At 35.1% G+C, this 16344-nt stretch overlaps 1 protein-coding gene across 1 annotated transcript in view; it reads left to right on the top strand.

Annotated features, from left to right (window-relative positions):
- Positions 1-16344, top strand: part of HELLS (helicase, lymphoid specific) — a 37828-nt gene that overhangs the window by 3368 nt on the left and 18116 nt on the right. The window contains exons 3-9 of the mRNA XM_006735578.3: positions 3378-3500; positions 6538-6594; positions 9159-9195; positions 9281-9345; positions 11916-11957; positions 14785-15009; positions 15353-15535. Of these exons, the coding sequence (XP_006735641.1) occupies positions 3378-3500; positions 6538-6594; positions 9159-9195; positions 9281-9345; positions 11916-11957; positions 14785-15009; positions 15353-15535 (732 nt within the window). The remainder of the gene's footprint in view (positions 1-3377; positions 3501-6537; positions 6595-9158; positions 9196-9280; positions 9346-11915; positions 11958-14784; positions 15010-15352; positions 15536-16344) is intronic.

Here is a 16344-nt window from a genome sequence, read left to right as displayed (position 1 = left end):
TTTTTTTTTTTAAAGATTTTATTTATTTATTTGAGACAGAGAGAATGAGAGACAGAGAGCATGAGAGGGAGGAGGGTCAGAGGGAGAAGCAGACTCCCTGCCAAGCAGGGAGCCCGATGCGGGACTCGATCCTGGGACTCCAGGATCATGACCTGAGCTGAAGGCAGTCGCTTAACCAACTGAGCCACCCAGGCGCCCCAAAGCTAGCTTTACTTTAGCAGTTATTCATCACAGAACTTAAAATAGCAATTTTTTTTAAGATTTTATTTATTTTGTCAGAGAGAGGAGCAAGCACAAGCAGGGGAAATAGCAGGCAGGGGAGAAGCAGGCTCCCCGCTGAGCAAGGAGCCTGATGTGAGGCTCGATCCCAGGACCCTGGGATCGTGACCCAAGCCAAAGGCAGCCACTTAACCTACTGAGCCACCCAGGCGCCCCAAAAAAGCAATTTTTAATTGCTTTTAATTTAATTTAATTAAGCATTTTCAATCCTTCCATGAATAAATTGCATAGCTCTCTTCATTTCTTACACTAAAATCAGGGTGTGATTTGCCAAAAAGCTAGTAGTATTATGGTCTATTATTATATTGCTTTTTCATGTATAGGTATTGAAACAATTTGATTAATTTTCACACTTTTCACTTATAAGTTGTTCCTTACTTGACCATGGGGGAAATTCTAAGAATTAGTCTCTCCCTACTTGTCTTTGGAGGCCAAAAAATTCATTGTACAAAAATAAAGATTCCTTTTCTTTTGGGAGAATACAGTATTTATGGGCATATATTTAGAAGTACTTAAGAGCTTGCGTAAGATTCTTAATGAGAAGCATTTACTTTGCTTTAGGAGATTGCAAGCTTTGTAAAGTAGAGAATGGCTTTGACATTGATTTGCTACAGTTATTTTCGTTGGCTTTTCACCTGCATTTCCTTTTGAAAGAAGTCATTGTTAGTCTAGAAGACTTAAGAGTAGCATTAATGTGTACATAGTGGGGGAGGGGAAAGGTAAGAGTTGCGATAAGTGTTAGGTAAAAGGAAAATAGTTCATATTTTGTGGAGTGAAGTGTAACTCCACGCCCCACTCCCAAATCTGGTGTTGGTATTGGGAGAGATAATGAAGTAGACAGTGGGGAATTGATGCCGCTGGTGTCCATTGGCATACTCTTTAATTCTAGTTATCAAAAGATTCTTCCTGCCAGGCATTCAGTGCTTTCCACAGACAGCTGCAATTTACTTTAATACAACAAATAAAATTGTTAAGAAACAGTAATGGTAGATAAGGCTTATTACAAAATTATTTTGAAATATGGAAGGTTGGTGTTAAAGGTTAATAAGTGATTTAGTTTCCTAATTATATTACTTACAAATTAGTGTAACATATTATCTTTAATCTTTAATTACTTAAAAAATGTGTGCTAAATTATTCTGAACAGGATTTAAGGTAGCAGATATATCTAAATTAAGCCCAGAATATTTTAACTGAAATTTAAAGCAAATTTTAAAAGTTAAGGATTTTTTCAGGGGCACCTGGCTGGCTCAGTAGGTGGAGCATGCGACACTTGATCTCAGGTTTGTGAGTTCGAGCCCCATGTTGGGTGTAGAGATTACTTAAAAATAAAATCTTTACAAAAAAAATTTTTTTTCAAATTCTAAGTAATTTCATCTTTCAATTTATAATTATTTCATTCATTGATTATGGTAATCACAGTAACATTGGTAATGGTAAAAGAAACGCTGTCTTAAAAGAATTGAAAATAGTTTTGTAAGAGGTCAACAGTTTATCTGCATGGATAGGATTGTTTTATGGGTTTTTTAAAAATATTTAGTTGTTCTGAAATGCGTATTTCCATTGGATTTATTCTTAGGTATTGTCATTGCTTTTGTAATAGAAAAATGTATTTTGAATGAAAAGCTGGAGAGATGATAGAATATCTAGGAAATACAAGCCAATAGACATACAGTGGTGTCTGAATTACGGGGTCAAGCCTTAAACATTAAACATTTAAATATTAAAGTTAATTAGGTTATGCTAACTCAGCCTCTGTGTGCGAACCCTCATGCACACACTTTGTCTCAGGAGTAGAATTGCTTGCTGGTTGGTAAGGTTTGCGTGTATTTGGCTTTGATAGGTGAATTCAACTCTTGATTCACTTCAGCGCACTTAGTATGTTGTGGGTTTTTTGTTTTAAAATTCAGATTATACTGAGTTGACATATTATGAACTGGATTGTGCCTGTTTAGGTAAATAAAGTTTTATTGGAACATAGCCTTGCCCATTTGTTTCTATATAGCCTATTACTGCTCTTGTACAAAAAGGCAGAATTGAGTGTTTATAAGCCATATGCTCAATATTTAAATATTTACCCTTTGGTCCTTTACAGAAAAAATTTGTGGACCACTGAACTATACTATTTATTTGTTGCTTTTGTTTTTCATCTTGTGCCTTCTGGTATTTTTCAAAATATTTTACTTTGTCATCGTGAACTGGAAGAGGATTCCTCCTCAGCCACTAGCCTATTGTAGACTTAGAAATCACTTAATGAATAAATGGTGTGTAAAAGTTATATAGAAAGCAGGCTTGTAATTTGAAGGTGTACAAAAGTGAAAGATAGAGCTAAGAATAGGAATAAAACAAGCCTAAAAAGAAGGGCAAAACTTCAGGGGACACAATGCTGAGAGGAAGAAGCTTATAATAAATCATAAGTAGATTAAGCATGTTGAAATATTTTGACAATGCAGTTTTTGTTTTATTTTGTTTTTTGTTTTCTAAAGTAATCTCTAGGCTCAACTGGGGCTTGAACTCATAACCCTGAGATCAAGAGTTGCATGCTTTACCAACTGAGCCAGCCGGGCATCTGGACAATATAGTTTTATAATTCTAAGAATAGTTGTTCTCGTTCCTAGCCAATTAAATTATTTTTTAATTCTAATGCTCTTTCAAATAAAACTGGTGTGTAAAAATTTTCTGAAATCATTTGATTGTTTAAAAATTTAAATCTACTTGAATTAAATGATTACTTTCTAATGTTAATTTTATATGTTTCAAAAATGGACCCTCAGTTCAGTGGATGCCAGTAAATGTGTCCGGTGTCTGAAATTTTGATATTTTGGTATCCAAGCTGCATCATACCAAATGGCATGTTGAACCCAGGAATTCTATTTTTTCAGCTATTTGTTCTAGTTTTTGGTTTGGAAAATAAACCAGTGTTAGTAAAGTTAATACTAGAAAAATCTTTTTTTCCCCATTAATTACAGGAAGTAAATTAAACTCAAAGAGCATTTAGCCTTTTTTTGTTTTGTTTTTTTTTTTTTACGTCTTAATGCAAAACATCACACACAAAGGTCAGAAAACTTAATAATCATGGAAATTTTCTTTTTGGGTAGGCTCGCATGTCGTGGGATAGAGAGTCTGTGGACCTTCGGTACCGTAGACTTCAACATTTGCTTGAGAAAAGCAATATCTACTCCAAATTTTTATTGACTAAAATGGAACAGCAACAACTAGAGGTATGTGTATGTAATTGATTATAACTAGTAGCTTAAATTGTTTAACGGTCACTTTATTGAGATAAAAATCACATGCAGTAAGCTGCACACATTTTAAGTTTACTGTTTGATGAGTTTTGACCAGTGTATAGACCTGTGTAATGACCAGCACAATCAAGATCAAGAGCATTTCCATTACCCCCAAGAAGTTTTCTTGTCTCAGTGATCCCCATGCCTGGCCCCCAAATCACTGATTTCTGTTTTCTGTCACAATAGATTGGTATTGCTTTTTCTAGAATATTATATAAATGGAACCATGTGGTAAGCACTTTATTGTGTCTTGCCTCTTTAGCTCAGCATATTGAGATTCACTTGTGTTTGTTCAGTGGGCCATTCTCTTTATTCCTGAGAAGCATTCCACTGTATGAATATACCTCTGTTTATTTTTCTGATTTTTATCCTGGTCTAGTGATAGTTTTTGGATGCTGGAAATTGTGAACTTTATGTTGCTTAGTCTTTTTTTTTAAATTGCTTTATTAAGATATAATTGATATATACAGAACACATGTATGTAGTGTACAATTTTATGTTTTGACGTGTATACACCCATGAAGCCACCACAATCAAGATAATGAACATAACCATCAACTCAAAAAATTGTACCCCCCCCCTTTTTTTTAAGTTGAGGTATAATTGACATATAACATTAGTTTCAGGTTATGATTCAATATTTGTATATATTGTGAAATGATCACAGTAAGGCTAGTTAACATCTATTACCATACATAGTTAAAAATTTTTTTCTTATAATAAGAAATTTTAAGCTTTACTCTCTCAGCAATTTTTAAATATGCAAGGGAGTATTACTAACTATAGTCACCATGCTGTATAGTACATACCCCTGACTTATTTTATAGCTGGATATTTGTACCTTTGGACCTGTTACTCATTCCCACCACCACCAATCATCAGTCTTTTCTCTGTATTTATGAGCTTGGGGTGTTTTGTTGTGTTGTGTTATATATGGTATTTGTCTAAGTCTGACTCATTTCACTTAGCATAATGCCCACAGGTCCATTCATATTGTTTCAAAAGGCAAGGTTCCGTTCTTTTTTATGACTGAATTCCTGCCGCTTTTTAAATTTTCTCCCATCCTTCACTGCCTGTCTTCCTCACCAAATAGTCACTGATCTGCTTTCTGTTATTATAGATTCATTTGCATTTTCTTTTGGTGATATATTCTTTTAGCTTTTATATTTCTGGAAAAATCTTCATTTGCTTTTGTTTTTGAAAGATATTTTTATTGAGTAAAGAATTTATTTTTCGGGGCACCTGGGTGGCTCAGTCGTTAAGCGTCTGCCTTCGGCTCAGGTCATGATCCCAGGGTCCTGGGATCGAGCCCCGCATCGGGCTCCCTGCTCTGCGGGAAGCCTGCTTCTCCCTCTCCCACTCCCCCTGCTTATGTTCCTGCTCTCGCTGTGTCTGTCTCTGTCAAATAAATAAATAAAATCTTAAAAAAAAAAAAAAATTTATTTTTCTTCAGTGCTTCCTTTCTCCTGCCCAGGTGTCCCCACCCCTATGATGTTTCACTGTTTTCTAGTTTACATTGAATGTGACAAAACCAAAATCATTTTTTTTTTTTAAGATTTTATTTATTTGAGAGAGATCATGAAGGGGGAAAAGAGGAGCAGAGGGAGAGAGAGAATTGGGCTCCTTGCTAAGCAGGGACTGATGTGGGACTCTATCCCAGGATCCAAGACCTGAGCCAAAGGCAGATGCTTAACCAACTGACCCACCCAGGTGCCCTGACAAACCCAAAGTCTTAATGATGGTCCACAAGACTATAAGCAGTCTAGCTCTCTCCTTTAACCCTATTACCTTTCCAGACTTCATTCCAGGTGTGTTTTCTGCCTTTGGGCCTTTGCACTGGCCCAAATGAGTTATTATAAGGCATATATCTTTTTAAAGATTTTATTATTTATTTGACAGAGAGAGCAAGTGTGCACAAGGAGGGAGGAAGGGCAGAGGGAGAGGGAGAAGCAGGCTCCCCACTGAACAGGGAACCCGATGTAGGACTCGATCCCAGGACCTTGGGATCATGACCTGAGCCAAAGGCAGACACTTAACTGACTGAGCCGCCGAGGCACCCAAGGCATATATCTTTTAACCGCCTTTTGGGAATGGTTTGAATCCCTTTTTGTCTGTCTTTTAAAGTTTTGTTAGGGTGCATATGGAACAGCTTTTAGTCTGGTAGTAACTCAGCCCCTCTTCTGAGCACTCTTGTCACTTTGCCTGATGGGTATGAACTGTTTCTGACCCCCTGTAAGCACAGGGATTATTCCACTTGCTATTTTCTAGTGGCCTTGGTTTTCTTTCTTTTTTTTTTTTTTTAAAGATTTTATTTATTTATTTGAGAGAGAGAGAATGAGAGACAGAGAGCACGAGATGGAGGAGGGTCAGAGGGAGAAGCAGACTCCCTGCCGAGCAGGGAGCCCGATGCGGGACTCGATCCCGGGACTCCAGGATCATGACCTGAGCCGAAGGCAGTTGCTTAACCGACTGAGCCACCCAGGCGCCCCTGGCCTTGGTTTTCTTATACTCATGTCACTCATCAGTACTCAGCCTGAAGTCTTGACGGTGTATCTTGAGAGCTTTTTTTGTGTACCTGGCCCTGGGTATGCTAGCTGCTCTGTGTTGTACTCTTGTCTCTTCAATTCAGGGAGGCTGTTGAGCTGTTAAAATTGTCCCTTCATTATTTGCACTTGGAAATTGCCTTCAGGCAGTAAACTGCACAATCAAGATTCATCTCATTTGTTTCCCTTTGTCAGTGTTCACTCTCTTTTGCTGCATATTGCCTGAAAACCACTGTTTAATATATTTATCTGGTGTAAGGCAGGAGGGTAAGTCTGTTCCCTGTTGCTCCATAAAGGCTTGAAGTGCAAGTTCTCCCTTGTTTTTAAATCTTTATATAGTTCTTCATTGTGCACATGTTATTTGAGATGTGTATTTTATACTTTGCATTTTGTACTTGTGATGCTAAGGAAAAATTATCTTACAGGAACAGAAGAAGAAAGAGAAATTGGAGAGAAAAAAGGAATCTTTAAAGGTTACTAAGGTAATATATAGTAAGCTAGAAAATCCTGTATGTTACCTTAAATATTGAAGAAATTCTTCTGTAGTCTTAATTTTATAGATCATCTACTTAATTTTAACCTTTATTTGAAAACCTATCTTTGTTATAAGCTGCATAGAAACATGTAAAATCTGTTTCTCAGTATTTTTAGGTATGGAAGGAAAGCTAAAGTATAACCCTTTTGGTTTCTTAATTCTGTTTTTCATAATGGCAAAATTTCACTCTTATAAGTGGTCAGCTCTTTTGGTGCTCATAATGATTATTCCTTCCCCTTAATGCCTCCAACCTCATCATGTCAACGTGGATCCATAATAATTTAAATTTGTATCTTGTGCATAGCTGCAGCAGTGGAGCCAAAATTGGAGCAGATTAAGTATATCTGCTAATAACATTTCAGATAATAGATCATTCATTTAGGGCAGCCTGAGTTTTAGATGTGATGTTTGGAATAAATTTGTTTTAACATGAAGCTGTTTAATGCCATATTGTTGGGAATTGTATAAACAAGAGTTGTACTAGTGAAAAGAGAGGGCAACATTTAGAGTACTTACTGTGTGTCATGTATTCTAAGCTTTACATTTATTTTTTATTTTTTTAAGTAAGCTCTATACCCAGCATGGGGCTCGAACTCAAGACCCTGAGGTCAAGAGTCACATGCTCCACTGACTGAGCTAGCCAGGTGCCTCTACATTTTTTTTTTTAATTTCAGAACATCTCTTAGGTAATGTTCTTATCCGCATTTTACATATAAAGAAGCTGAGGCAAAGAGATAAAGTATGATCCATCCACATTATTCCTAGATTCCATATTTGCCTGTTAGCCTACTTGTAAAATTTATCTGTGACTCCAGAATCAATACTTGGGTTTTCATGGTCACTCACAGACATGTGGCTATGCAGAATGGCAAAAAATTTGAGTCTCTAACTTACACATTCCCAACCAAGGTTAAACAAAGTGGTGTTCTGCCTTACTTAAGCTGTTACTCTGTAAACAAATGTCCTTTTCATGGTTGATTTAATGTCATGATTTTTGCATTTTTTTGGGTTTTGTTGATTTTGCTGTTAAAATGGTAGCCCTCGGCCATATTGTGCTAAAGTGCCATCTAGTGTTTCTAGTGCAAGAAGGCTGTGAGGTGCCTTATGAAGGAAATATGTGTGTTTGAGCTAAGCTTCCTTAAGGCATGGATTATAGTGCTGTTGGCTCTGAGTTCAGTGTTAACATATGTATTAAATAAGATGTCCTTAAACAGCAACACATATAAAACAGGGTTGTCTTGATCAGTTGATAAATTGTGACCAGAGGCTTGCTGGAACTTAAGCTTGTATTTCTCCTAGAAGCAGTGATTCAATGTTCACTGATCTAGTATTCATAGTTATCGTATAGAACAGAATGAGAATTGACTGTAACTTGCTGAAAGTCATATATTCAATAAATAGTATTGCTGGAGTTAGTTTCTGACCTCACACTTCTTTATTAACCTGACTTTATTAGGTAATATCAAAATGCCAATAAGGGTGCCCTTAAGTCCACTTGATTCTTAGTGTGGTTAGTGGTGATGTCAAAGTACAAGTAGATAATTTTACAATAAAAACAATTACTGAAAACTGATAATATTTGACTCTGTTATTAATTCCAGGGACTTATTTTAAGTTTTTGAAGAATATATACTTATAAGATAATTTTACTTGTTTAATCATTTACCCCCTACTCTTCAACCTGTAGGTTTAATGTATTGTTCAGTTTTGCCCAGCTAACTTTTTATACCAGGGTTTTGGTTTTTCTCCCCCGCTGTATTCTAAAGGTGTGAACCATTAAGTTCTGTTTGTTCCATCTCACCAGTCCCTTTTCGTAATTTATATTTTTAATCCTCTAACTTTTTAACTTTAAAATTTACCTTCTTGGGGCACGTGGCTGATACAGTCAGTTGGTAGAGCACGTGACTCTGATCTCAGGTTGGGAGTTTGAGCCCCATGTATGGTGTGGGGTTTATATAAAAAAAAAATAATAAAATTTACCTTTGTTATTTTGATTTCTTACACATATTGTCTCCCTATTCTTGATCTTCTTATCCAACTCTCATTTTGAAACTTTTTTTTTAACATCTCTTCCTTTCCTGTATTTCCCCTCACTAATATTTTTACATCCATATTCTCTTTTATTTCTGCTTTCACTTGTATTTAATTTAAAAATGTACTGAAAATGAGTAGTTCTTCAATATCCTGCCCATTGAATATCTTCAGTATAAACCTGCAGTTACAGAAAATGTACATGGTAATTTCAAAATAAAAATGCCCTCTGTGTTTAATTTGGAACTATATCAAATGGAAAAAAATTGAGGAAAGTAGAGTCATCAAGAAAAAGGAATATGGTTATAAACAAGTTCTAGTGGGGAAATGTAGAAATAGGTTAAATGTTGGTAAGAATAATAGTAAAGAGTTATAGATGTGGCTCAAATGCAAGGAACATTTAACATTTACTTAATGTCTTTTAATATGTAACACCATAAAGTCCTTAGAAGAATAATATCCTAAATTCTTGTTTTGTAGGGTAAAAATTCCATTGATGCAAGTGAGGAGAATGCAGGTAAACTTCCTTGTTCTACTTTTGAACGGTATGTTTATATTTTCGCTTTTATTGCTATTAAAAATAAAATGATTTTTTTTAATAGTTATGAGAAAGAAGAGAGGAAGAGAAGATGAATCCTACAATATTTCAGAGGTCATGTCAAAAGAGGTAAAAATAAAGTGGGGAGGGCACATAAGATTCACTGTTGAGTAAAACCTGTTGTGGATTTTGAACCAGCTTTAGCTGTATGGATTGCTTTTACTTATTTGGCTTTTCAGATTGTTAAGGGACTATTTCAGGGAAGAAAATGGCACTGTCTTTCTGCTCGTTAAGGGAACATGAGCTTGGCCTAATTAGAAATAATTATAATAAAAAGGAAATTACTATTATCAGAAATTTCTCATAACTTCAAGACCTTATCTTCAGAACTTTGTTCTTATTCCTTGTTGAGGACCTTTAGGGAACTGAAATCATATAGTCATTTTATTTATTTATTTATTTTTAAAAGATTTTATTTATTATTTAAGAAATAGTGCAAGAGCACAAGCTGGAGGGAGAGGCAGACTCCCCGCTGAGCAGGGAGCCCGATGCGGGGTTCGATCCCAGGACCCTGGGATCATGACCTGAGCCAGAGGCAGATGCTTAACTGAATGAACCACCCACGTGCCCCCCCATATAGTCATTTTTAAAACCAGATCCTTTTTTACCTATTCTCACTTGTTACCTCATAAAATAGAAATTAAAAAGCATGTTTAGTTAGACAAACCTTAAATATCCCTTAGGCATATTTTAATGTTACATTCTTACATTATTATCTACTATATTTTTCTTTAACCTGAAATTCAAACTCTTGAGATCTTCTTTAAGTATAAAATACAAAATTTCACATACTTGTCTTTAGTAGGGATGCACTCTGATATTTTCCTTCTTTTTTTTCTTTCATTTAAAAATAATGGTCAGGGCGCCTGGGTGGCTCAGTCGTTAAGCGTCTGCCTTTGGCTCAGGTCATGATCCCAGGGTCCTGGAATCGAGCCCCGCATCGGATTCCCTGCTTGGCGGAGAGCCTGCTTCTCCCTCTTCCTCTGCTTGCTGCTTCCCCTACTGTGCTCACTCACTGTCTGTCAAATAAATAAATACAGTCTTTAAAAAAAATGAATAAATAATGGTCGAGACCCATTTAATTGATCATGGAACATAGCCTACAGTTTGAGAAACACTATTATTTAAGTATTATTTAGATTTATTGAAATTCAGCCAGTCGTGCAGTTTGTTTGTTTTTTTGTTTTTGTTTAAGATTTTGTTTATTTGACAGAGAGAGAACACAAAGCAGGGGGAGTGGGAGAGGGAGAAGCAGGCTTCCCATAGAGCAGGGAGCCTGACGCAGGGCTACATCCCAGACGTCCAGAGGCAGGAGAGTTCCTGACAAGTTCAAAAAACTTAAAAATACATACCAGTTTATATATAAATGAAAGTAAAGCATGAGGCTATAGAGGTAAGCAGGGTCAGGAGTTTAGTTACAAGGTTTAATTTTTAACAGTACTTCATAGATAGTATTATGTTTGTTTTGATTCATTCACAAATTGTTTTCCAAAAGGTTCAGCTTAGTCATTGTATTTATTTATTTTTACTTATTTTAAAAGACAACTCTGCTGTCAGTTTCCTATATCCCTTCAGCCTTAGGGTATGAATATCTATACTTACATAATACTTTACATACACATACGACAACACATGTAAGCGTGTATGTTTTTCTCAGCCTCTTAACTGATGTGTCCTATCATTCTGTGTATCTTAAATTTAAGATACATTCGAAGTTTCTTGAATGTATCTACCATTTCATCCCCTTTGTCCTCTGTACATGCTATTCTCTGAAACATACCCTAACTTTATCTTTAATGATTATGCCCTGATGATAACTTTTTCAGATAATTTGATATAATACTCTCCTAACTCATCAAGTAGCATTTGGTATTGCTTGTCTTCATACCCTTAGTATCTAGTAGGTACTTCAGAATCAGAACACTTCTATTCTTTATTTTTAATTTATTTGTCTTTGCCTCTTGCTCAAGATTGCAAAATCAGATATCTATCCACAGAAGCCTAAAGTGGGCTAGCGTTGGGACTATAATACATTTGGAAATGAATCCTTAAATACGAGGAGTAGCCACAACTTAGACTCTAGAGGAGGGTTTAGAAAACCTTTTCTATAAAGGGTCAGATAGTTTTGGGCTTTGAGTAATTTAGTGGGCAACTACTCAACACAACTTAGTTGGCCATTGTAGCCTGAGAGCAGTCATAAACAAACTAAGCAAATAGGGCTCAACTTTGTTCTAGTTAAACTTTATTTACAGAAATAGGTTGCCAGTTGGAGTTGGTCCACAGGCTATATTTGCCAATCCCTGTTCTAGAGAATTATTGTCATGTGTGGATTTGGACTTAAGTCTCTTCAGATAAGCTTTGGTTTAAAAAACAAACCAAAAAAAAAAAAAAAAACCCTGGAAAATTTAGGAGGAAATACCCCAGTTTTTAAGTGTTGCTAACTAATGCAGAGTTTTATAAGACACTGTAACCTTAATTTTGCCTAAGGTCCACCAGTTTGAGCCCTGTATTTTAATTACCTTGAGAGCCTTATGCCCATTTTCCTGGCATGAAGTTAGAACAGAATAAATGCTTGTTGAATAAATAAATGAATGAATGACATACATTGTTACTTTATTTCTGTTTTCTCAATGTTCTAGGAAATTTTGTCCGTGGCTAAAAAAAATAAAAAGGAGATCGAGGTAAGAGATTTATGAGAGATTAAATGTAGGATCCATATCTGTTTACCTGATCATTAGTTCCTTTAATCCCCAGTGTACATTTTTTTCTCACCAGTTATTCTATTTCTTAACCTTAAAAAAAAAAAAATTCACTTCTTATCCTATCATATTTCTTCCTTATATATCAACTTAAGGTGTCCTATTGCATGTTCCTTAATGTGTAAATATTAGTTTATGGGTCCTTGGGAGTTTAGCAGTAATGCAAGTGCCGGTAACCATGTGCATTCCACATGTATATATTGCACAGCTTGTGGAAGCTCTGAGAGATGCCTTAATCTTGTTTCTGACATTAAATATTGTCTTTGGATCTGTTTGGGAAGGCTTCTCACCCCACCCCCATTTTATGTGGAGAGATTCCTTGTTACCTGAGTATTCACTATCCATGTCCCTTCAAGTACAAGATTTCTTAGAGAAGCAGAAACAGTTGTAACATGCAAATGTTCACCAAGGGATATAGAAATTAACTTACCTATCAAAGATTAATAGGCTTTTGGGAAAATTGATGACATGATTATAAAATGGGATATATTCTGTTTGCCCATCATAATTTTGGCCAAAATTTACATCTTATATAAATGCATTGATTTTTATTTGTTCAGTATAGGGATTAGTTTATGATATAATTATAACTCAACAAGGTTAAATGTAAATAATCTTTTAAGCATATTTTTTTACAATATATAGTTGCATATTTATTTAAATTTTTTTTAAAGATTTTTTTTATTTGAGAGAGCGCCCATGAGCAGGGAGGGAGGGACAGACTGGGAAGCAGGCTCCCCACTGAGCAGGCGGTGGGGGGCGGGTCACGGGGGTTCCTTCCCAGGACTCTGGGATCATGACCTGAGCTGAAGGCAGCTGCTTAACCTACTGAGCTACCCAGGTGCCCCTTTAGTTGCATTTTTAAAGATAAAACTTCAGTCTAATTTCCCATGATTTACTATGGAATTTTGACCATTTTATAATATGCAATAAGTAAATGTGTACTATGCTTGTGTTAATTCTGATGAATTTTGATAAATGTATACATTTGTGTAACTACCACCCAAATCAAGATCTAGAATCTTTTCATATGGTAGAAGGATCCCTTAATATCCCTTGCCAGTCATTTCCCCCACCACCAAACCTAGAGGCAACGGCTTTTTGACTTCTGTCACAGACAGTTTTGCCCAATTTTTAACCTTTATCACAGGCTAGTTTATACAAATAAAATCTAAATATGTAGTCTTTTATCTTTTATTTCCTGTTAACTTTTTACTCAACATAGTTAATATTTATTTATATTGTTGAGTTTATTACTAGTTTTTTTTTAATTGCTGAGTAGAATTCCATTGAATGAATATTATAATTTCTTTATCCATTCTCTGGATGGGCATTTGAATGGTTTCCAGTTTGTGACTTATGAATAAGACCGCCATGATAATTTTTGTACAAGTCTGTGTGGACATGTTTTCATGTTCTTAGATATATACCTAGGAATGGAATTGCTGGGTTATACTGTAAATGTATGTTTAACTTTATAAGAAAATTCTTCTCCTGAAGTGAACACACTATTTTAATCTCACCAGCAATGTATAAAAATTTCTGTTGATATTACCAGCATTTCATGTTAGTCTTTTTAATTTTAGCCATTTTACTGAAAGTGAAATGATCTTGTGTGGTTTTATTTTGCATTTTCTTAATTACTAATGATGTAAAGTATATTTTCATGTTCTTAATGGCTGTATGTTTTCTTTTATAAAGTTTCTGTTCACATCTTTTGCCCATTTACTGGGTTACTTGCCCTTTTATTGTTGATATATGAGTTCTTTATATAATGTACAGGTTCTTTGTCAGATTTATGTACTGTATTTTCTTCCTGTTTGTGGCTTGCCTACTCATTTTCTTAATGGTATCTTTTAGTAAGCAGAACTTGTAAGTTTTATAGTAGCTCAGTTTATGGCTTTTTTCCCCCCTTTGGTGGTTAGTGCGTTTTTTATTTGTTTAAGAAATTTTTGCTTATCACAAGGTTATCAAGATACTGTTTTCTTCTAACAGCTTTACAGTTCTGGTTTTACTTTATGATGTTTGTGATGTTCATCACAAATTTTATGTATGGAATGGTGAAACTCAGGGTTTGTAATTTTCCAGTTGAATATCTAGTTGTGGCATTATTTATGACTTCTCATTTATAAGACTTCCATCTGAATTGACTCAATCCTCATTTTCACATTCTTAAAAAACAGAGTTGTGGACGTCACTAACCAGTAAAATCTGTCATTGGTCATAAGTTGGTAATGAGTATCATCAGAGATAAGTTAATACTCTTAAGTGTGATGTATGGAGTTCTTAAACTTTATTTACTTTGCCCCTTTTCCTTCAACAAAAGTAATATTTAGATGGAAATAAATGTTTCTTTTTCCTTGAAAGGAAATTTTTTTTTCATTTCTATTTTTTATAGACATTACCCATTATCTTTGATTTGGGTGAAAGAAATTATTATTAAGAAAATAGTTCAATAAATTCTTGAGTAGCTCATTTTAAAAGTTTGGATGGTAGGTACAATTGTAAAGGTCATTTCAGTAGTGTATGCCTGTAATCTGTAAGAGTTATTTTCAGAATTTTTTTTCAATGGCTTTGCATTTGTGGGGGAATGGGGGTAACTATCTCTAAGGTTTTATTCAACAAATGATTTTATTTCTCTATACTGATTGATGATTATAGGACTGGGTAAATTTTGATTACATTTTCTGATAAATAGAGGGTAGCAGCATTATGTATCAAAGTTCTAATTAAGCTTTTTTCTTTACAGAATGAAAGCTCCTCTTCTAATCTCTGTGTAGAAGACCTTCAGAAAAACAAAGATTCAAATAGTATAATTAAAGATAGATTGTCTCAAACGGTTAGGCAGAATACTAAATTCTTTTTTGACCCAGTTCGGAAATGTAATGGACAGCCAGTACCCTTTCAACAACCAAAACACTTCACAGGAGGAGTGATGCGATGGTACCAAGTGGAAGGAATGGAATGGCTCAGGGTAATGAATTCTCAATTTTAATACAAGATACTGGTTCATATCTATATAATAACCTATTAATGTGCTGTAACACAACTTGAGTTGTTCCTTCCAAGTTCATTATTAAATGTGAACCTTTGTGTGTAAATACTTATTTTCATATTTATTTATCTAGACTAATTTTTGGTATTCAAGACTGCCAACACTTTTATGGCTTTGATAACGAACTTCCCATAAATGTTACAACCATGAATATGTCAGTCTTATCATAATTATCATCTTTGGGTAAAAAGAAGAAATAAACTATTGCTAATCCAATAGGTGTTTATATCAGAATTTAAATACAGTGTATTATTTTGTCCAGATGCTTTGGGAAAATGGAATTAATGGCATTTTAGCAGATGAAATGGGATTGGGAAAGACAGTTCAATGCATTGCTACAATTGCATTGATGATTCAGAGAGGAGTACCTGGACCTTTTCTCGTCTGTGGCCCTTTGTCTACACTTCCTAACTGGATGGCTGAATTCCAGAGATTTACACCAGATGTAAGATATGTTTCCTTTTGTTGGATATGTTATCATTTCTAATATTTTATTGCTTTGTTGCCTGAATTGTAGAATTGTTACTGTAATTGTATGGATTTCTGTACTACAGAAACACTACATCTTGAGGGTTGTGTTTTTTGTTTTGTTTTGTTTTAAGTTTACTTAAGTAACCTCTAACACCCAGTATGGGGCTTGAACTCATGGCCCCAAGATCAAGAGTTGTGTGCTCCTCTGACTGAGCCAGCGAGGCACCCCTACTTGAGTTATTTTTCAGATGTTAGCAAAATCCATGTTAAGTGTATATGGAAGAATAGGTATTACTAATCTCAGGTATTTGCCAAAAATATCCCTGGATGATTTTCAGTGCATTGGATAATTTCATTCACCTAAGACTGATCTAGGCAGAAATTATTTCTCTTACTATGGTGTTTTTCTTCCATATATATGTGTCATCTTAGCCATATCCTTGCCTTATATTTGATTTGTTTTTATGGCTTATTCTCTTATAGTAATAATTTATTAGAGGTGATTAACTCATTTTGCTATTGAAAAATAGAGCTAGGATTAAATTATCTTTTTTTTCTCCTAAATGATTAATTTTTTTTTTCAGTTTTTTTTTTATTCTTATGTTAATCCCCATACATTACATCATTAGTTCTAGATGAAGTGTTCCATGATTCATTGTTCGTGCATAACACCCAGTGCTCCATGCAGAACGTGCCCTCCTCAATACCCACCACCAGGCCAACCCATCCTCCCACCCCCCTCCCCTCTAGAACCCTCAGTTTGTTTTTCAGAGTCCATCGTCT

Source organism: Leptonychotes weddellii, chromosome 6 (genome assembly GCF_054177405.1).
Source record: "Leptonychotes weddellii isolate Sample4059 chromosome 6, ASM5417740v2, whole genome shotgun sequence".
Lineage (NCBI taxonomy): Eukaryota > Metazoa > Chordata > Mammalia > Carnivora > Phocidae > Leptonychotes > Leptonychotes weddellii.
The sequence above is the reverse complement of the archived record's forward strand: the minus strand, read 5'-3'. Positions and strand labels throughout refer to the sequence as shown.